Source organism: Thunnus albacares, chromosome 3 (genome assembly GCF_914725855.1).
Source record: "Thunnus albacares chromosome 3, fThuAlb1.1, whole genome shotgun sequence".
NCBI classification, from domain to species: Eukaryota; Metazoa; Chordata; class Actinopteri; order Scombriformes; family Scombridae; genus Thunnus; species Thunnus albacares.
The window spans coordinates 19,697,416-19,719,330 of NC_058108.1; the positions used below are offsets into that span (position 1 = coordinate 19,697,416).

Below are 21,915 nucleotides of genomic sequence, written 5' to 3' on the forward strand. Positions count from 1 at the left end.
GTTTTGCCCCAAACCACCAGAAGGCGTCTTGCTCCAGAGGTGATTTTTTTTTTTCAGATTTTCATAATTACCACAAAAATCAATTTTATATTTTTCTCCAAATTAATGAATGGCTTCTCACATGAATCTCCTAACTGGACTTCCAAAATGTTTTTCTGTGTTTGCCTTCGTTAAAACACAGAGATTCCTTAAAACTCGACGAGGAAAAATGAGATCAAGATACCTTTAAAATGTTTCATGTGTAGAATTCCAAAGCAGAAACTAAGATGGGTTTTTACAATTAGAAGTTTTTACTGAATGTAGGCAGATATCAACTTGAGGCTTTCAAAAAAAGCAGTGCAGAGAGTGGGAGTCAGCACTGTACCTGTGAGACCAGATTCAGGGCAAAGATTCGCCGACTTTCTGCAGCCCTGTCCCCCCAGCGGCAGACCGGCGGTATGACGGCTGTTGTTGCTGCCGCGGTAACCGTCCACAGTCGTGCAGACAGAGGGAGAGAGAGAGGGGGGAAGGACGGCAGAATGGCGACCGTGCAATGCTCCAAATGCACGGCAGAAAGGAAAGGGTTTCGGCGGGAACTTGATTCTTGGCGACACACACTGATACACTGCGTTGGTATGATCCATGTGCAGTTTTATATTTTGTGAGAAATAAACGGGCTTGAGGGAGAGATGTCGCCCGATAACAAAGGGAGCGCTGCCCCCGGCTATGTTACATCGCTAGCTAATGCTAGCTAACGAATAGCTAGCTGGATAGCTCGCAGCCAGGCACCATAGGTGGCCAGCTTTAGCAGTGAAGTTAAGCAGGCAAGCTAATATTTACCAGCTGGCTAGCTGTTCGAGTTGGCTCCTTTTCTTTGTCCCTGCTAGCTAGCTCCTCGCCGGTGCTAGCTCTTTCCAACCCTGTCATGTTTTTGAGATGATATCGTTCATGTAGCATTAAGGCGTATCATACACTTTGCTTTAATGCCTGTTAATTTATAGTTACAGCGTTAGCGTTGTTTATTGACACATATGCTGGCGATGCTAACGCCGATGCTAACATTTACGCTGTTGATGTTATTTGGGGGAGGGGATTGTAGCGACATTAAAACAGCTAAGCTAACTAATGTCAGTGCAATACGAGGAAAGCTTTCGTTTCAACCGTCTCGGGTAACGGTTCTCCTCCGACCGTTTGCTAAGTTAACGTTACTTTAACACAGTTTTTAAGGTTCAGAAGTCGGAAATGTTAGTTAGCTAGATCAACAGACACGAGCTCTTTTTCTTCTTGTTAATAACGTTTAATGACAATGACATCAAACTGACTGAACACTAAAAAACCCGGAGTTATGTGGTTATGTTACTACTTTTCACCACTCATGTGTTATTTGGAAGTGATTATAATGATTATGAAGCATTGCAGGTGTTGGTGCGTCTGCTGGTGAAGTTGACTTTAGCATTGTGTCGTAATCGGTGTTGTTGCTGTCAGACTGTTCTGGTTTAGTACATCAAATTGAAGAACTAACTGTACCCAAATGTCTTCAAGCACTTCAAGCATGCATATCTTGTCCATGTATCAGTACCGAAGGATTGTTTGTGTTGTGTCTTGCAGGGTTTGAAAGCATTCTGGAGGGAATCTATGGCTCAATGCTGCTGAGAGACCTCAATTTATTTGATGGTGGGTTTTTTGTGTGACCATTAAACAAGTTTTGATCACTATTGAGTAATCTTAGATTTTTCAAACATTTATGTTGAACTAAAACTGAAAAGACCATGACTAACAAATCATTAATCTGTATCTGAATACCTTCCAACTTCTCTGTCCTGTCTGTGGCACTCAGCCCCACTTCCTACAACATAAACTGTGTCTGACACAACGTGTCACAAATATTTAGTTTTATTTTCTTTAAAGGATAAGTAATTTCCCTAAGCAGCTGTGCACTGTAGTTATTAGCAAAGATTACTCAAACAGGAGTAATCAGTGGATTTGTTGGGGTATATTTTCAGCCACGGATTAATACACATTTGGTGCTCAGTATTTTTGGCAGCAGGATGGTGTATGTGGGATCGAGTTACTGTAAGCACGTATTCAGTATTGTGCGTCACATTCAGGTTTCCTGTTTGACAAGAATGCAATGTTACTGTTGTTAGTTTTGAAGCTGGACTCAGTACTGCAAGATAGTAATAATCTATAATCTGTATTCCTATTTTCTATTATATTTGGCAGCTGTGCCTTTTTCCTAAATATTATGGATAGGTATCCTCCCACCCCACCCCCCCTCGCATGTGAAAAAATAAGCAATTTGGACTATTAGATGATGAAACAGAATTCTTTTTTTATATATATATCTTTCACACACCTTGTAAAAACACCAAATTGATGATGCCATCACAATACTGCACATCTGATCCCACAAAGGATGAAAAGATTATCTGTTGTGTAGCTGAAAATTCATTTAAGATTTGAAGATATTGCTGCATCAGTTCAAAATTAGTCCCCTGTGGCTCTACTATGTGCCTGTTTGTGTCTCTTGTGTGATCTACCCTTCTTTTGCTAAATTCTCTCATTGTACCTCAAGCAGCAACTTTAAGCAATCTCTCTCTAGAAGAAAGTCACATATGATATAAACATGTTAGACTCCACTGATTACAGTGTCTTAGCCTGCCCTGAAGTCCAAAGTACTTTGGACTTAGAACAACAACAACAAAGAACATTTTGACAAAACAGTTGTAGTATGCCAAACATGTGACTGTGTCATTATAATATACCACTGGCACCACCAATCTTGCTACTCATTTACAGCAAGGTATTGAAACAAACTCAATACAGATATGCATGATATTGAAAATGAAGATAGAAGATACTTCCAATGCATTTGGTCTCCAGGTGGTTGCTGCAGGTTGGAAACAACTCATTAAATATTAAGCTATTACATATGCAAGAGCCCATGTAGCATTGTTCAAATGCTGAATTTAGACAGATTAAACTGTGGAATCGAGGTATATAATGCCTCATAAACAGCATTTCAGCGAATAATGCATCCTTGGGTAGTGGTTAACTTTGTTTGGGGCACATTTGATTCCCAGTAATTGCCATAATAATAATACTTTTCCCCTTATTGATGTGAGGAAATAATTATAATAGATCTCTTTTTAAGCACTGACAATCAAAATCCATACATGTTATTATATCTAAAATTGTATTAAATCTTAAGTGAATCGGAATCTGTTCTGTCTTTGTATCATATTGTAGACTTTGTATCTAACTGTGTATTGAATTGTCTGACAGGGATAGATATACACCTCTAGCAGGCCCACACTTGTTGCATCCAGAGTCTCACTATGGTCTGTTATATTTGCAGTCACAACACTGTGTGAAAAATCATGGATCAAAAGTAGCTGCTCACACTCTATTCTCACATACTGGCTTTCATACATTGAAAAAAAAACCTTTGAAAACCTTCAAAGTCCTTTTTTATTTGGAAAATAACCTTGAAATTATCTTTACTTGCAATAGTGCTATTATCTCCATTAGCTCATAGTATTACATGTCCTGAGGCCTTGCAAGGAAATAGCAGCCAAAACACAGCTTGCTTGACACTAGCAGCAGTCAGCACTGCCATCTGGAGTTTGTGTGACTCTAGACAGAAACATAAACTGCTTTAGATAATTTGAGACCTGGCAGTCATGATGACTGGCGCTGTGAAAACACTGTTTAAGTGACATTTATTTATTTGACCACATTTTTTCCTCATAGGATGACTTTTTAAATGAATATCGGCTAAAGCTTCACACTGTGTGTGTATAACCGCATGCGTTGATGGCAGTGAGGGGTGTGATATGAACTGAATCTGTTATCATGGTAATTTCATGTCCCTATAGCAATATAGAACAGTTTCTAGAGATTAAATTGAGAAACCAATAACAGTTAAAATAATCAAATAGAAATGTCTTTTTTGGGAGGGTGGGGGGGGGTTAATCCAGTGAATTAAATACCTTACATGCTCATATTGATGCTGAAATGCCTCTGCTTAGAGCTGCAACAACTGGTTGTTTAATCAATAAATTCATGGGCAGTAAATTAATCACCAACTGTTTTAATAATTGATTCATTGTTTAAATCAATCAAAAATGCCTAATATCTCGGTTTCCAGCTTCTCAAATGTGAGAATTTGCTGCTTGTTGATGTCTTTAGTTGTAATAAACTGAATATATTTTAGGACAGAACTCCCCATGCACAGCCAGTATTTTCAGACAGGTGCTGGTCGGTCGCAGTAACATAAAAGGTGAAAATCAGAATATACCACCGCACACTGTAATGACTTTACTGTGACTTTGTTTGGGCTGCTGGCTGTACAAAACGACATTTGAAGACATCACCTTGCACTTTGGGAAACTTTTCACTGTTATCCAGTGTTTCACAGATTAATCGATTAAGAATAATCATCAGATGAATCAACAATAAAAATAATTATTTGAAGCCCATCTTCTGTTCAACCCAATAATGTCATGAAACAATCCTTCTTATTGATTTGCAACATTGCCCACAATTGTGTAATGCAGGCATAGATCTTATAAGAATAGCTACCTTAGTGTAAATCGTAAAGCACAAATTTGCTGACAGTTTTCTGTCATGTTACAATATTGTCATATTAGGTTTTGGATAATATACCATGAGGAGATAGACATTTGTGATCAGGATGTGAAGTCTGTTCTCTTATAAACATTTTTTACTTATGCTGTTTGAAACCTACAATTGCTTTTTTGTCTTTCACAGCCGCAGGAGGATGCTGTTTGATCCTTAATTAACATATTAATGCCCAGTCATGTGGTGTTGTGTTTTTCAGACTGTGAACCCGAAGAGGTGGATGACTGGTCCCCAGAAGCAACCTGCTCTCACTGTTCATTCTGCAACCTTCCCCTGGACAAACTCAGTGTAAGAATTGGAGTCCAGATTAGTGCTTGTGTTTTGCCTTCAAACCAGCTGAGTAATGCTCTCTCCAGCTCTGACTGCTTTAATCATATTGTGTAATCTTTGTAGTAATGTAGTAATATCCTCTAGGATATAATCTAGTATATAAAAACATTGGCTCAACACATGTGGCTGTGTTGGTGACCAGAGAGAAGTCCTCCTGTGCTCTGTTCTCAGTTTTCATGTTACTAAATCTCCACTGTTTGGAGTTGAGTTACATTCCTATTTGTACTTTCAGATCTAAGCCTTGTTTTACTCGTGTTCAACATGTTGAAGCTGTGTTAAATTACTGCTGTTCAAGGAGCATTTCATCCAGATTAAAAGTTATCCACTGGCAAACCAGTAGGAAACTTTTATTTTGAAGCAGCTATTGGAAATGCAATGTCCGATTTCAGTCTCACCAGGGTTTTATGTACTTGGATGGATCCCTAGCCAATCCTAGCATTCCTCGGTTCCATATGCTGTCTAATGTCCACTGAGAAGTTTTACATTTTTTGAGCATTAATCTGAGCCTTAGCACAAATATTTGCAGTTTAATAATCAAACATTCTCACTTCGCTTTCAGTAGTTAAATAAATTTTCTCTCTTTTTTTTAAATCTTCTTGTAGGATCAAGTACCTGCAGCCACGTCACCCCTCTCCTCCCCCTCTGATTACTCTCCCTGTCAAGCTCCAACCATCTCTGAGAGCAGCCAAACAGCGCACAGGTTCCTCCAAGCTGTGTTTCACAAAAAAGGTGTGTCAAGTGTCTTTCAGCTTGTGGAGCACAAACCTGTCAAAGCTATGATACACTAAAACTCCTGCTGTGGGGGCACAGCTGTCAGCTTTCTCCTTGTAGTTACTGAATTGGTATCTGAATGGAATAAGTTACTGTAACAATGTCGACACTCAGTTCAGTGTGTTTTGGAAAACAGAGCTGGCCTGTTTTGATGTGTGTAGCCTGAAAGGCTACAGTGTGCATCTGTGTTCTTGCATGTCAGCTCGTACTTTTGTGTGCTGTCACAAGCTCAGCAGACTTTCATGAGAGGGCCCTGAGAAAACTGAGTGGTAGTTATGATTAAATTACTTGCAAGGTTGAGATTAGTAAATGAATCACTGAAATCAGTGCAAACTTTCATACTTGTCACTCAGCCTCGTAGTTAAAGCAGAAGAAAGCAGATTTTAAGATGAGAGAGAACTGATTTCCAACTATTAATGATCATTTTCATAAAGTTTCACCAAATAAGAGTTTTCTGTTCTGGTAGGACTTGTTAACTGTTGGGGATGAGTTTAATTTGCTGCTAATGTGTTGGGACCTGGACAGATTTAGGTCAAAATGGATTTTTTTCCCCTTGTTGACCCATTCTAAACATCTTTTCCTTTATGAATGGCAGAAAGTAGTCTTACTATGTTAGAAATGAATTGACTCTCTGCATCTGTCCTTTCGTCATCAGATGTGCCCCTGGGCTGTGATTCCAACATCCCTCTGATTGCCCAGGAGCTGATGAAAAAGATGATACATCAGTTCGCCATGGAGTATGCGTCCAAGTGCCTACTCCACACCAGTACAAATGGTGTTACAACAAGGACCTCATCACCTTTGTCATCAGATGCCCCTCTAGACCTCACAGTGAGCCGTACCCAGGAGGAGAAAGAGAGGGAACCTGAACCAGGTAGGGAATAAGGGTGGTAGTCTTTGGAAATCTCCCAGTCACATTCTGATTTTTTTTGCATCATGATTTGTCTCAGAATCAATTCCCTATTCAAAACCAATTCTTGATTCAGTAAACAGAAAATTGGGCACTAGTTTTAGGCTCTCACTCATGTGAGTCCACTGAATGGCAATATGAAACATATCTGGAGTTAAGCCAACCAGTGTTTATTAAACTCACTGTCTGACAAACAGAAAAGTGTTTAAAAGCATGCAGGTCTATTATTTAGAAAATTTCACTTCATTAATTTGGAAGCATATTGTTTCTGTCACTTGGTAAATATCTTGAAAAACAGAGTTTGGTCTGTGTGTTTTTGGGTAATGGACAAAGAAAGAAAAAAAATTGGAGAACATCACTGTTTTGTTTCTAGCAGGGAGAATACTTAGTTAGTACCAGTGAAATTCATCAAAGTTATTTTCTTCACCCAACCAGAGCTGGCTGAAAGTTTCATAAAGTGGTGCAGTATGTCTTGATTAGCTGTCATGTTTATTAGTCCTGGAATTCCATGATTAGTCTCCGTGTGATGGCGTTTGGAGTTCTACCAACATACTTCACTGTTGTCTTGTAAAGTTATTTATCAAACCCTTGCCTTTTTTGAAGATTGATACAAAATAAGTGTTGTGTGCACGCTGTACACCGTCCAGGTGCTGCACTGAGCTCTCACAAATAAGTTCTGGCTTTTTTATTTTGTCAACATGCTATTAACAACACATTGGGTTTTTTTTAAATCTGTGAACCAATTCAGAATTAAAGTACCAAATCACTGTAACTCAAATTGTTGTTCTTGTAACAGATGGCGTGCTTGACCTCTCCAACAGGCCCTCTGCCTGCTCAGCAACTTCAGCATCATCATCCTCATCTAATCACAAAGCCTCAGGGTAAGAGTATTGTTATTCTTGGATTGTTTCTATCTATAAACTGTGGTGGTATTCAGCCTTGTGGGAAAAAGCATGATGAAGCCATATTATTACTATTAGTTAAAACTGGGGGTCCTGCATAAATACAATGATAATTCTACATGATTGAGGCATTTTTGTCCATAACTGCTACAAACTGACACTTGTGTGGAAATCCCCATTTTTAACTAAGTTTAGTACTATTGTCTACTGCATTTTCTTTTAGGTGTATAGCATGGCTGAGATCGATTGGTTAGCATCAATATTGTGTTATATTTTTACCAGTGCTGCTTGACTTAAGTCAACTAATTAACACCTCTCCAGTCTGAATGATACATATGCATATTCCTTTGTCTGGCAGTTGGGTCAGTAAATTGTTAGTCATTCTGCTGAGCTAGTTTGTTTTTGGTGTTTTTGGTTCTATGGGGTTGACTCTTTTATCTCTTGAGCGGTAACGTCACAGCAATGGCACCGTACCATAACATTTGCCAACAGCTCAGGAATGTACAATGAGGAGAACATTGCAGTTACCTCACCACGATTTTACCTCCTTTTTACTGATCCAGTTATGATGATTCTGATTATTCAACCTTCAAGCATGTAGGACTGTCACTGAAGGATATCACAAAACTACAGGGGTTGTGTGTGAGTGCCAAAGTAACCCCAGCCATTCACAGACTGTCCCACCTGGACGTGAAGAGGCTTTGCCACACACAAAAATGTGTGTGTGTAAGAGACACACAGCAGCAGCAGCAGTGTGTGTGAGGGCCCAGAAACAGACTGAAAACAGACAGACATGAAACATAACAGTCACAGTGATGTTACCAACACAAGGCATAAAGGAGTGGACCCCTCGCTCTCCACCCCCTCTGTCCCCTATGCCAAAATCAAACCCCTCCATCACCTCCATCCTGACCCTGCTGTTTGGTCCTCCCATCCCTAGGAGGCAGTGCAGGCAGAAGGAGGAGTACATTGAGAGGAGCTGGGAGCTGTCTGAGGGGTTGCTGTCCAAGGCCTTGAAGGACATACGTTCAGGGAGGCTGCAGGAGCAGCGGGCTGCGTTGCTTTATGGGATACCCCTTCACACCCTGAGGCAAGGCCTGGACAGCTGTCCTGAGGGAAAGCTGGGGATGCTGCACCAACTCACACCAGGAAGCAAAGAATTCAGGGATGAAGTGACATCATACAGTATGATGTCATCGATGCTGGGCGGTGAAGCCCGTCTCGTTCTGCAGAAAGTGGCAGCGTGGGCAGAGCGAGCAGAAATCGGAGGAGCTGCAGAGGAGAATGGAGACATTAGTGTCCCTTCATCCTCTCTTACCTTTTATCAGCCGAGTGGTCTACAGAAGACCCTCCCCCACTCTTTCCCTCAGCTCAGGGATGCTCTTCAGCCTCCATCCAGCCCCACTCCCAGTCTGGAGCCCCCCACACCCCTGCGTATTCCTCAGGTCCGTTCCTTGTCTGACCAGAACAGGTCAATCCAAGCTGAGAATTGCAGTGTGGCTGAAAACCTACATCAACGTACCTCACCAACAGAGGGTACTTCCAGTTTATCGACAGCTGCTGCAAGACCTTCAACTCTCTTCAAACTCAGACCTCCTTTCCTGGCACATGGCTGTGCAGGAAGTGCCAACCAGTCACCTCATCGCCTGGGACAACGCGGGTCCTCACTGGATGATTCAGAGGAGGGGGGCCGGGATAAAGACAAGCAACCAAGAAAGAAACGTGGGAGATACCGCCAGTACAACCACGAACTGTTGGAGGAGGCCATCACCATGGTGATGGCAGGTCGCATGAGCGTGTCCAAGGCCCAGGGGGTTTATGGGATACCCCATAGCACACTGGAATACAAAGTCAAAGAGCGTACTGGAACACTGAAGAATCCGCCCAAGAAGAAATCTGCCAACTTTTGCTCATCTAATTCCAACTCGTCTGGTTCTGGTGCCGTTACCAGTTCCGCTAACTCAGGGACTCTTGCCTCAGCTGCTGCCGCAAAGAGGTTCTAGACCAAGAAACGCCTCTAGGACTCCTCAACACTTGAACTCATCACCTCTTACAAGATACATGTTTTCTGGAGACACTTGTTAAAACACAACACATGCCTTTACAAAATATATGGATATTAATATTCAGGTCTTTTAACTGTGTGTCTGTAATGTGAGTGTCATACTTTCTGCTGTGTTTCTCAGACTTAGTCCTGGGCTTTAACTAAAGCAGCTACAAGGTGAAACATTTTTCAAGAGGCAGTGGTGCTCTGTGCAGCTTTTGTCTACAGCTGCTGGTGAATTCAGCAAAATCCAGAAGTCCTCACAGCTTCAGTTTACATCATTAAGCTAAAAGATCTTAAAGGATATAAATTGTGTCATATTATCCCTTTACTGTTCTGAACAAATCTCATGGAAAGACCAAAATTAAAAAAGACTTTTATCCTGCTCTCATGTTGTCCGTGTGGCCAAAGCCTGAGAGATTTCCCAACGGCCATGTGCTTAATAGTTTTCTAGAAAAGAAGTGGACTTCGCACTCACAGTCAGCACAAAGTTTACTAAAAAAGTGGCCTCTCAGTCACTGACGTTGACTGAAACATTGCTGCTTTTATACATTTGATGATGACAGTTTTCTGGAGTTTTTCATTAGCTCTAGATTTAGATTTTCTCTAAATATCTGTCTTATGTGCATTTTATTCTATACAATAGATTTTGGATGACAATGGAGTTATGTGTCACAGAGGTATAAGTTATATCAGGCTGTGGCTAAACAGTACTTGTTGGGATGAATTCATTATTAGTTCTGGTCTTTTTAGAGGATTTATTGATAACAGGACAAAATAAAGTCAGAAATATCCTTTAAGATTTCCTTAACTTTGTTTTTATGTTCATAAAATTAGTTTATCTTAAAAAAAATTACATTGATTGCTTTTCACCAGATTGCCCAGGATCAAGTGTGCAAAACACAGCTGTGGAGCTAAAAAAACAAAGTGTGACTCTTATGTTTGCTGTTAGGTTATTAGGTTATTCAGGTTTGATTCAATTCTTAAGGCTCCTTGTTAATGGAGCACTGATGATTGTCATTTGCAGCTTTCGATCGATCTCTGGGTATCTCACCTAGTCTACTGAAGTGACTTAGAGCCATTATTTAACAGATTAAAAACTCATTACTATTCTTAGACACCTCTACAAACAGGACGATTGTACATTATGAACCTCTGTGGTGGCTACATCTTCATTATGAGTTTTTGTTGAAGAGATTAGCTTAAAAAAAAGCCATTTTTGTGTCCACATAGTTTCCCTCTCTATTTGTACAAGCTAGTCTGAACATGGTATTGAGTGTAGTTGGAATGCAACTGTGCAGCATGTTTTAAAATGTGCACTGATAAGCTTGGGAAATGTATGTTATTGTGTATGTGTATTGTTTGTGAAAGATGTTCTTTTATTATCACAGATATTTACCAATTTCTGCTACTGTAGCTGTATTACTATAAACCTCATACATGACTGCTGCTTAATTTTTTTTTTACTTTACGGGACCGTCTCCCTGGCACAAAGAAGCCTAGGTAAAACAAAGAAGCTTATTTCAACTAATGCGATTCCAAGGTGACACGCAATGTAATGTATGAAGCCTCAATGACAGATTAGTATTTGGTGTACGGATAGGGTTAAATGTTATTGATGGTCGATTGTGGAGGCTACTGGAAGGTTACAGTAGTTTTAAAGATTTTGGTGAAAAGTTGGCAGCATGACAATGACTTGAGTCAGTGCAAGGCTTACAGGCTTCTTTGTCAGTGTCTGGAGAAATGCTAAATGTTGCGTCTACACTCATGTCTGCCTCTGAGATGGGCCTATTTTTCATTGACAGTGCTACTACCAAAGCAGCAGTTCAGGGTTACCAACACAAAGCTGCTTCGATTTGTTTTGCTGTGATGTCAGCCTGCCTGCCTCTGTCCTTCTAACCTTGTTGCCACATATACCTCTGAACTTTATCTGCCTATAGCCCCGTGTCAGTTTTCACATCAAGGCCTCGGTGTTACTGTACTGAATATGCGGGGTATCAGTTCCTTCTCGCTTGGGAACACATAAGAGCTCTTTGTCTCTCAAGGAACAACACCCAAGTGTAAATTTATTGCCATCAGCAACACTTAAACTTCTTCAAGTAAATGATTATACTGTCAGTCAGCCATTTGGTGGAGTGTCAAAGAATTGTTAAAAAATGGTTTAAATTGGCCACTGTGGCATTTACAGGAGATTTGCCATGTTCTTAGTTAAGTATTTGTCTTTATTGTTTATCTTTCTATGTGTCATTTGTAAGTTTAAGGCTAGAGGTTTTTTATTTGGTCAGATTCAGTGGCATGTCAACCTTTGTAACTTTGGCAACTGATATCTCCACTCCTGAATGTCTCTGCTCATAACAGTACACACTTTGCCTGTGTCTGGGGCTACAGCATAGTGCAGCATGATGTCTCTTCTCTGGGAACTACCTGCTATTTATATCAAAGGGCCAGTTTGTAAACAAGTCCAAACACCTCTTGAGAAATGAAGAAAGATTATTATTATTACGTTGTATAAGTTAGATTGCAGTATATTCTGGGAACACACCTAGGCTTGTTTTCATTTTTTTTTCTTTTTCTTTTTAATGAACTGCTGGCAAATCTTAAACGACTTAACAGAAATCTGCTATTTATGCATAAATCAATTATTGCACTATGATTTATAAGAAGCATTTTTATTGTAGAAACCTGTTTTGTGTGCTGCATACTTATTTATTGATTGTGCTTCAGAACTGTGATTTTACTAGTTTCATTGTTGTAGTTCTTGATTTGTAATGCGGCACTTTGATGCAAAGTGAAATGTGTATTACCACAACTGCATGAACGCTTTTAAATGTTAGCCTCTATAATTTATTTATTAAGTCCTGAAATGACACCCCTGACTGTTGTGGTTGTTTAGTGCTTATATTAAGATTAAATTATTTAAGTGATTTTAAAAAAAGATATTTGGTTATTAAAACAAACTGAACAGAAACACTACAGATTGTAACATTCTTACACTGCATCCGGCCTAGTTGAACCCTGAGGTCTGGATGCATAAAGTATTTAAATTGCTGGAAATACTATCTGATATCAAACACTTAATCAATTTTAATGTTATTAGAAAATCAATGACTTGTGTTTATAGTGAAATATATCACTCACATGACCTGATTTAACTGTTAGTTAATTTGAACATTAGAGGGTTTTTGAGCTGTTGATTTGTTGGTGAAAGTGCTGTTGAATAAAAAATTTGGTTTGAGCGTTTCTACAATCATTCCTTCTGCTTTTAGCAGAATGTTATCATTTGCCTTCAGCAACTCATCAATAAAGCAGTTCTCTAACATCAGTTACCTGTCATAATTTTATAATAAAACATATTGGTTTGCAGTTTACAAGGAAAGTTGTTTTCTGTGTGTGTTTTTTTTTTGAGGGAATTGTTCTTTTGTGTTGGTTTGGCAAAACCAAACCTTGGCAATCCTGTCAACTTGCTCTGTCCACCCCAACATTTTTCAAATCCAGCTCAGAGCACAAGGCAGTTGCTATGTGTGGTTTTCAGATGTTCTTATCACTCAAATGCACGATTGACAGATTTTGTCGATCGTGCATTTCTTTTATTAACAGAGGGTACCTGTTAGTTGTGTAGCATCAACTACTTTCCTTTTCATGTGATTATTTTTTTATACAGTGCATTATGTCCTACATGTTATTAAATATGGACAATACAGTAAGCTGCAGTTTGTGCATGCTGCAGTGTACAAACAGCTTTTATTATATGGCAATTCAAAAACTTGGAAAATGAATACACACTACAAGTGTGCACTGAAAAATTTAAAGTGTTGTGAATTCCTGTCTGCCACAACGTGTTTTTGATATTGCCACCAGGAGTTGCTAAAGTCAGAAATCTCCTTATTGTACATCATGGGATCCTTTTGGCATTATTTTCCCAGCAAGCTGATGAAGAGGACTGTTATTTTTGCTTCATTAAACAGGCCCCGGTATTTCAGAATATATGAATGAAGTGGAAATATTATACCAGACCTTAGTATTATGGAATTAACACAATATAGAATTTGTAGTAGTGTACATAATCAGACTTGGTTGTTACTCTGTGTAAATACTCAGCTATGAGTAAAACCTCCTAACTCAAATCTTTGCATTTTCCATCTAGCTGCCTGTTGCCATCATATATAGAAGAAATGGGAGATCTGGGACAGCGAGAGAAGTGTCACCAGAACTCTGCATTGGATGCTGTTCTGAGCTCGCTCTGCCCAGCACATCGCTCCTTACTCTACCAGATCCTGAAGCTGGCACACCAGGAAAAATTGCCGCCTTTCCTTAATTGCAGACCTGTGGGTCAAACTGAATCTCACTGCTGTCACTGTGGTGTGAACCCACAGGATAATGTTACCCCTCTCCCAGTCCCATTTAGTGAATGTAAAGCCCATAACAGCAGCTCGTACTACCCTTTAACTGATTGTGATCATCAAGGTCATGGCAACACAATGTATGATCCGGGAGACTCCAAGTCCAATTGTAGCATCCATCGCTACCCCTTAAAAGACTGTAAAAGTGAAGCCCCTCTGGGCTCAAGCTACTGCTGTATGCAGAGGTGCAGGATGGAAACCTACACTGTTTTGTGCCCCAAGAGGCTGCACCGCATTTCCTGCCAAGGCCTGGCTATAGATCATATCAACAACATGGTGTGTTCATTTGCATCCCCTCCTTCATTATCCAAATCCCCTTCACTGTGCACTGCCTCTGCTAATTTAGGCCCTTCCTCATCAATCTGCTGTAACCATCACAACCCCCACCCTTGTCCCTGTTATTCAAACCATGCCTGTCTGACACAGGTCAGAAACACAATAGAAAGAAAGGTTGGAGATGGGGATCCTCCTTGTCCTGTTTTGAAGAGAGAGCAGAGTCCCTCTCCACCCCCTCTTTCCCCTATCCCCTCAGACATCAGTAAGAAAACTGATGAAAAACCACCCTCCCTCCTCCACCACAGACAAGAGGAGGAAGGCGACCTAATGGTTAAAAATGGCCTCATTAGTGAAAGCCACCAGGAAGCAGATGTGGATACAGCAACAGAAGAGGAGCTAGAGTGTAAGACCCCAAGAACTAGTCAGGCTGAGCAGTACGCAAGTGGGACTTCACTGCAAGATGTTGTGAATCGCTTCAGTGAGAAACTGGAGACAATCAGACCTCTAGAGAAGGACCCACCTCTGGCCTCTACAGCCACTTATGTGTCTGAAAAGGAGCAGCCACAGTCTCCTTCAACCAGTCAGAATCCGCAGTGTCATGAAGATGCCCAACTGACTGAAATCATCACCACAGTGCTTCACACAGGCAGTGCTAGTGACTATAATCTCAGTGAGCTCTTCAATCGCCATGATAGCAAAGAGCCCAAGTCACCTAATACCCGCTCCCGTCGTCGCCAGGAAGTCCGTAATGCTATGGCAACACCCACTGATGATGCTTCAACCCGAAGGCATACCTTACAAATTAAGCGGGAGCTTGCCATGTTAGACCAATCCTACAGTAGGAGAAAGGTGCCACTAGCAAAGAGGGCAAGATTGAAAGATGGAAATAATGCTACTGTAACTACATCAAGCACTTCATCAGACTCAAACCTAGTTAAAGAGGAGTCTAAAAGAGAAATGGAGTTAGGTGTAGAGAATAAAAGAGTTGGGGAGGGACCACTGAACTTGCTCTCTACAGACAATGACAGGGATGAAGTAAAAGAAGAGATACAGACTGTTATAGTTACAGAGGAAGTTCAGATAATCAAAGCAGAGGAGAAAGAAAGGGAAATATCCAGTGAGGAAAAAGATCCAACTCTCTCAGGCACTCAAATACCCACCCCTGAGCTGCAGAGCAAGTATTGCAACCAAAGTTCAAAGGGTGACGGTGTGCAGTCACAGAGGATGACAGTGAGTACAACCTCAGTAACAAAGTGTAGCAGACCCTGTAAAAAAGATGTTAAGGGTAGCAGTGCAGAAAGTCATAGGAACCATGAAGACGCCCAATCGGGTCAAAGCTCTGACAGGGATAATAGACCAGGTAAAGATCGCCATAGTCCTGTTAGAGAGAGGCAGAAATGTCAATCAAACCACTCCAAGAAGGCAAGGAAATCCGGGAGAAATATAGTCCCCCCACAAAGATTCTCCTCCTATGTCACAGAACCCAGGAAGATGTTCTTTGTTGCATGTTTCTCTGAAAGCATCTTTAACCAGAGAACACAACAGGACAAGGTTTTAACATCTAGCACCTTGCCTGCCTTATCCAAAAATTCAGATACTAAAGACACCCAGCTTGAATCAATAAGTGAAGCACCTCTGTCCTCACCTGAGCATACAGGGGAGCTTTCCTTTGAATCAACACAGAGAGAACAATGTGGGGCATCTCATACAGAGTCAAAAGATCAAAGCCAGGTCTTCCCACAAACTGCAGCTGCCAAAGAGAAGAGAAAGAAACACTGCTCTGACAATAGGATAGAAGGCAGTGACTGTGCTGCCAAGCCTTTTGGAAGGTTACGATCATCTCCAAAAAGACCACAGGTCTCGAAGACAGCTTCAAGAAAGCCCAAAAACCCATCAAATTTGGGTGTCACCATTCAGTCTGCTACCAGTGTCGAGAGCCCTCTCAACTCTCTGGTCCAGTACACTAGTCCAATTAAACTCATGTTTGTATCACCGGTAAAGGATAAGGAAGGAGTCAAATATAGTCTCAAATCAGCAGGCTCTGGATCTAGTGCACAAGGAGAGGAATCCTTTGACCCATGTGAAGAGTCGTCATGGTCTGGGACACCTGAGAAAAAGAAAAGCCAGAGCACTGCTTCTCCACGTTCAAAATCTATTTCTTCACCACTAAAGTCTGCTACCTCACCTGCCAGATCTGCTTGTTCACCAACCAAGTCTGCTTCTTCATCGGCCAAGACTGGTTCTTCATCAGCCAAGTCTGCTTCTTCACCAGCCAAATCTGCTTCTTCACCAGCCAAATCTGCTTCTTCACCAGCCAAGTCTGCTTCTTCATCAGGCAAGTCTGCTTCTTCATCAGGCAAGTCTGCTTCTTCAGCCAAGTCTGCCTCTTCATCAGCCAACTCTGCTTCTTCACCATCCAAGTCTGCTTCTTCACCATCCAAGTCTGCTTGTTCGCCAGGCAAGTCTGCTTGTTCGCCATCCAAGTCAGGTATTTCACCAGCCAAATCTGCCTCTTCACCCAAGTCAGTTTCTTCATCACCTAAAATAGGTTCCAGGAGATCAGGCGATAGTACTCCAACTAAGCGTGTAGCTGGAACTGAGAGCCAGAGATCATCAGGTGACTTACTATCTTTCCATGAAACCACTCCTCCAAAAAGGCGTCCAGGCCGGCCAAAGAAGCTGGGACCACAGCTGGAGCAAAAAGTGAAGAGGCCAATTGGTCGACCACGTAAGGAGAAGGCTCTGGATGCAGAAATGGGGGCAAAAACAGTAAATGGAAAATCTGATTTAGCATCTGACACTGAGGAGAATGTAAACAAGAACCTCAAAATAACAGTAGTGTATGGCCGTTCAAGGAGAAACAAACGGATGGTGTCTGAGAGCTTTGACCAGCTGCAAACAGAATTCAATGATGCTTGGCAAGCAGTGGGCTTTAAAAGTGAATTGGGCATTTTAATGCACAACTCTAAGATCAATCAAGGTAATAACAAAACAGTTTCAACAGAATCATCAGAGGAGTTAAATTTTGTCAGCCCTGTGAAAGAGTCTGCCCCACATTCTAGCAGTAACCTCAAATGTCAGAAGCGGGATGATGGTATACCCTCAAGGAAACCAGGTAGACCTGCAAAAGTTAAAATCTCTGGAATCTCAGTCACAGTAACTACAGTGTCACCCAAGCAACGTAAAATTCAGATAAATAAGGAAATTAGGCGGTCTCCTGAGACACTTATGAATAAGAAAACTCCAAAATTCAGATCTGCCAAAGAGCCCTGGACAATCAGTCGTCAGTCAACGAGCAAAAGAAGTCAAGCAGTGGAAGGAATAGAAACAAAGGATGAAAGTGAAGACAAACAGCAGAATCAGCCTGTAGCAGTGCGTCACTCAATGAGAGTGAGGAAGCCCTCAATTTACTTTCTGCATGCTGTTGCCACCTCCACCTCTAGATCATACAGCCACAGTAACGCTCTGCTACGGCGCTCTAAACAACTTCTGCTAAACAAGGCCAGCAATGAAAGGAAACAGGGAGAGCAACAGGGTAGTGTAGAAACTTCAGGGGAGAAAAGACAGCTCTGTGGACGAGAGAGGAAGAACATCTCTCAGGACCTGAGTAGAGTGGCAGGGGTGTCTGTAGACTCAATCTATACTCCAGAGACACTCAGGTGGTGGGCAGCATCAGCCGAGGAAAAGAACATGAACCAGGAGCTTGCCAGACGAATACGGCTCATCTCCGACACCTGGGTCCCAGACACTGTGGAGAACCAAGAAGAAATAGGCCTTAATTCTAAATCAGGCACTGACGGCAACAGTTCATTTACCGGGAAGTCAAAACGTTCGTCTGTGGTTCGATCGCTGTTCGACTGTTCTCCTAACAAACCAAGGTCCTGTAGCATGCAGCAGCTTTGTTCCTGGTTCATGCAGACCACAGAGACACAGTCCTTAGGTATTGTCAAGAAGGCAAGCTCACGCAATCCTTATGAACTTATGCACTTCCCTCGCACAGCCAATATAAAAAGTGTTTGTCACAGTCCTCAGGCAGAGCGACTCCGCAAACACATCAAGAAGTTTGCCAAAACTGTGCCAAAAAGTCCTTTCCAACATGAACAGGCTCAAAAAAGGTTGAGGAAGAGGAATAAGGCACCTCTATCAACACATAATATTCGGCGACAACTTTTCACAGCCAGGTTTGCAGCAGACAGACGCAATCAAGGAGCCCAGAGATGGAAAGGCAAAGCATTCAGAAAATATCAGGCTATGCTGTTTAGGGCAAGGACAAGGTTCCTAACCCGGAAAGAAAGGGAGAGGTGGCGAAAGAGGCAGAGGAATACGAAAAACATAAAACTAACCACAAGAAGTTCACATGGACACATAGTAACTGGACTAAAACCAAAACGTAAAGTATTACGCAGATCAGCAAAAGATCAGTTATCCAACTGTTTGGAGAACAGTTCTGCCACCAGTTCTGTCAACCAAACACAGGAGCCTGTGGATGTACCCAAAGAGCAGAACCTCTGCTCTAAAGCCTGGAGCCCTGAGACACTGAAGGAATGCCGGGTGTTTCTGAGAAAGATCAACTCTCCAGACAACGAATCAGCTGAGGAGGAGTGGGACTCCTGTACTGTGACACTGGATGATGGGTCACCTTCTGCATACATGTTTGCAGGAAGGGAGAGGGAACTGGTAGGAGTTGTTAAAACTGTGAAAGAAAACAGAAAAAGGAGCATGACTAGGAGGACTGCCTCTAGAGAGCTGGAAGCTTCTGCACCTAAATCAGTCCAGGAGCAGGATGAGACGCCAGTGGTGAGGCAGAAAGGCAAATATAAAAGTCCTGGGGTTGTGTCTACTGAACCACCACAACCTCAACCAGCGAAAATATTGAGACAATCGCGAATGAGGGGCCTAACCGGGCCGAGATGGTGCGACTTTGTGTTTGGTAACTACCTTGCTGTTTTTATTGAATATCACTTAAGAGATCAACTTTTATCAAGCTTCAGTTTCAAACTACAATATCAACATGTGCTCTCTTTCTTTTCTGACAGAACACTAAATGAAGCATGAGGCCTCCTCCTTCCTGGGAAAGGGACTGTGGTTTAACGTGGTGCCTTTGGACATTGAGCTGACCACAAGGACTGACCATCCCACTATGGTTCAGTCTTACCCTCAGCAATTATGTAGCAGTCTAACTTAACAAAAGCTTGATGTTGCACTATTTTTATCCATGGATATGTATGTACAGAATGTTTGATTTTTTTTTTTTTATTTTTTTTTTTTTTTTTATAAACGTCAATGCCTTTTACTTTCTGAACATGTATAGTAGATCAACTCATTACATCAACCAGAGTTTAAATGGGATATTTGCTCCTACAGCGAGCCCAGTAAAAGTGGCTGTATTGGAAGGAAAGATAAAGCTTGACTGCATAAAGACAGTGCTGTCTGCCCCAAAAACATACCTCATTATCAACCGACCTATGACACCAGTAAAAATGTAAACTTTAACCTAATATTTTGAGTCATTGTCTCCACCACTAAAATGTACAGCTTTAAAATTTAAAAAATTTATAGTCACCAACTTTGGCACTGGTTAAGTTCAAAACTTCTAATTTAATAATTTGTTTTTTTGTATATTTTAGGTTTTAAATTTAATGACAAACATTCTCTCAATCCGAGCCTTGTTTGCAATATTTAATCTTTGATGCTACAGTCACTGTCACAAGTCATTAGCCAAAAAACGTGCTTTGAATGAAGGATTGTTATGGATCAAAAAAGCCACATCTTTACTCTAATCATGATGAGTGTCGGGCCCCTACCATAAAATATTGTGTTGGAACTATTTGGCCGTCAGCCTTGACTAAAACCAAATATTTTATGTCATTATTTCTCTCCAAACTGAACCACAATTAGCCCAAACATACATGTTCTAAATGACTACATATTTAGCCCCTCAGTATGTGGAGGTTTATGTGAAGCGATGAAGGAAATGGCATTATGCAGTTGTAGAAAGTAGATCCTGATTGATTTTTTGTTGGTTTGTGGGATCTGTGTTGTTTTGATTCAGTTACCTTTTATGCGATTGTATGTCTCGTTTTCACCCAAAGCATATACTGTATGTTGGTGTCAGATCTACTTCTTGCACTATTCCATCTGAGATTATTATTCCCACTACACAGATTCCTCCCCCATATTTTTGCACATCCCATGTCCCACTACCAACCCCTACTGTAAAACTAGAGAATCTATTTGGTGCAATACAAACCCAGATGTTTTATCAGTATGTAGTAATTATTTTATTGCTGACAGACGAATGGATGTACACAAGTACCAATGGCCTGGGATGTCACTTCAGTCGTTTCCATCGCCATGTAATGTGATCTCAAAGGATATTGCTATACAAACTGTCCCCACCCCCTTTCTCCCCCCCACCTGCTTTGTTCCCCTCAGTGAAGCAGAAAATTAACAGATTCCTAATTGTTATTATAGCATTAAATTGTTTTTATCATAAATGTACTAGCATTATTTACTGTTTGAATGCAGGTGGGAGATGTGTTGCTGTTTAGAGTTCCTGTTTTTCAAGTTGCAGCAAGAGACGCCTACCTCCACTTGGGCTCAGCTAGGCCTACTGCTCTTTTGCTTATCGACCGTGTGATAGACGAGGCCAGAGAGTTGATCAGTAAACACTAATCTTGGATCAATATTATGTTCTCCTGCCTTCTGTTTCGAGGGAAGGTAGATCCAAGATGTCTGGCCTGTAGGTCAATACTTAAACCTGTAGTGTGTATTGTGTGCCTGACTACCCTTGTATGTATGTCACTACGGTTGCCATTTCAGCACGAGGGAAGTGAGGCGGCCCCGTCTTGCAACAAATAACCCTCTGTTGAAGAACCTGGTGCTAAACATCTGTTGTATATTTTCTTTATCATGTGTTTTTATACTGTCCTTTACAGATACAATAAAAAGGTGTCTGTGATTGGAACAATAAAGATTCTTTTAAAATACACAGTGAGCAGATGATTTACAGGAAAAATTGAAAGCCATACAGTCTGTACTTTTAGAGAACTGATAACATCTGATTCTTCTTTTAGACTAGAACAGAGTGGTCCCTTTAACCATTCTGTATTTTTAAATTTTCCATGATCACTTCAACCCATAATTTTGCACTGACAGCTGAGTATTCATGGAGTGGAAGGAAACTGGTGACTGATGACACACCGGTTCCCAACTATGGGTTGAGACCACTTTAAAGGGATCTCCAATATAAATCTGTGAGGTCATATGAGTATTAAGAGACAGGAAAGAAAAATATATTACTAAAACGAAATTAATTTATTCATCGGGGACACTACTTATAAACATTAATATGATGAAAATGTGTCAGATTTAGCCAAAAACTGATTTTTATCTGCAGTCCCTGGGCAAGATGATGTAAGAAACAGACAAGCCCTGATTCATGGATATTTGCTGGCTTCACTGTATTGATGACTATTTATATAATTATTTTCGTTTTTTAAATTTATATATTCATTTTGTTCCCTCTTGAGTTATGTAATATTTATGATTAGAGTTATCACTACTGCACCTAAAAGTTGAAACATGGTTAGTTTGGGGCTGGATGAACATGAACATTGTCACTGAACTCAGATGTTTTAAGGCATACTAAAAAACATA

General features: G+C 41.0%; 1 protein-coding gene across 2 annotated transcripts; it reads left to right on the top strand.

The window, feature by feature from the left end:
* Positions 1–390: 390 nt before the first annotated feature.
* lcorl (ligand dependent nuclear receptor corepressor-like) lies at positions 391–21,245 on the top strand. 2 transcript variants are annotated; one of them, XM_044346868.1, is made up of 8 exons: positions 402–612; positions 1,588–1,653; positions 4,823–4,911; positions 5,556–5,682; positions 6,380–6,598; positions 7,431–7,515; positions 13,725–19,186; positions 19,293–21,245. In XM_044346868.1, the coding sequence occupies exons 1-8, from the start codon at positions 438–440 to the stop codon at positions 19,298–19,300; spliced, it is 6,231 nt and encodes a 2,076-aa protein (XP_044202803.1). In that variant the 5' UTR covers positions 402–437; the 3' UTR covers positions 19,301–21,245. The 2 variants fall into 2 exon arrangements, with proteins under 2 accessions (XP_044202805.1, XP_044202803.1); XM_044346870.1 differs by lacking the exons at positions 13,725–19,186; positions 19,293–21,245 and adding an exon at positions 8,477–12,947 and having other exon boundaries at positions 391–612.
* The last annotated feature ends 670 nt before the right edge of the window (positions 21,246–21,915 follow it).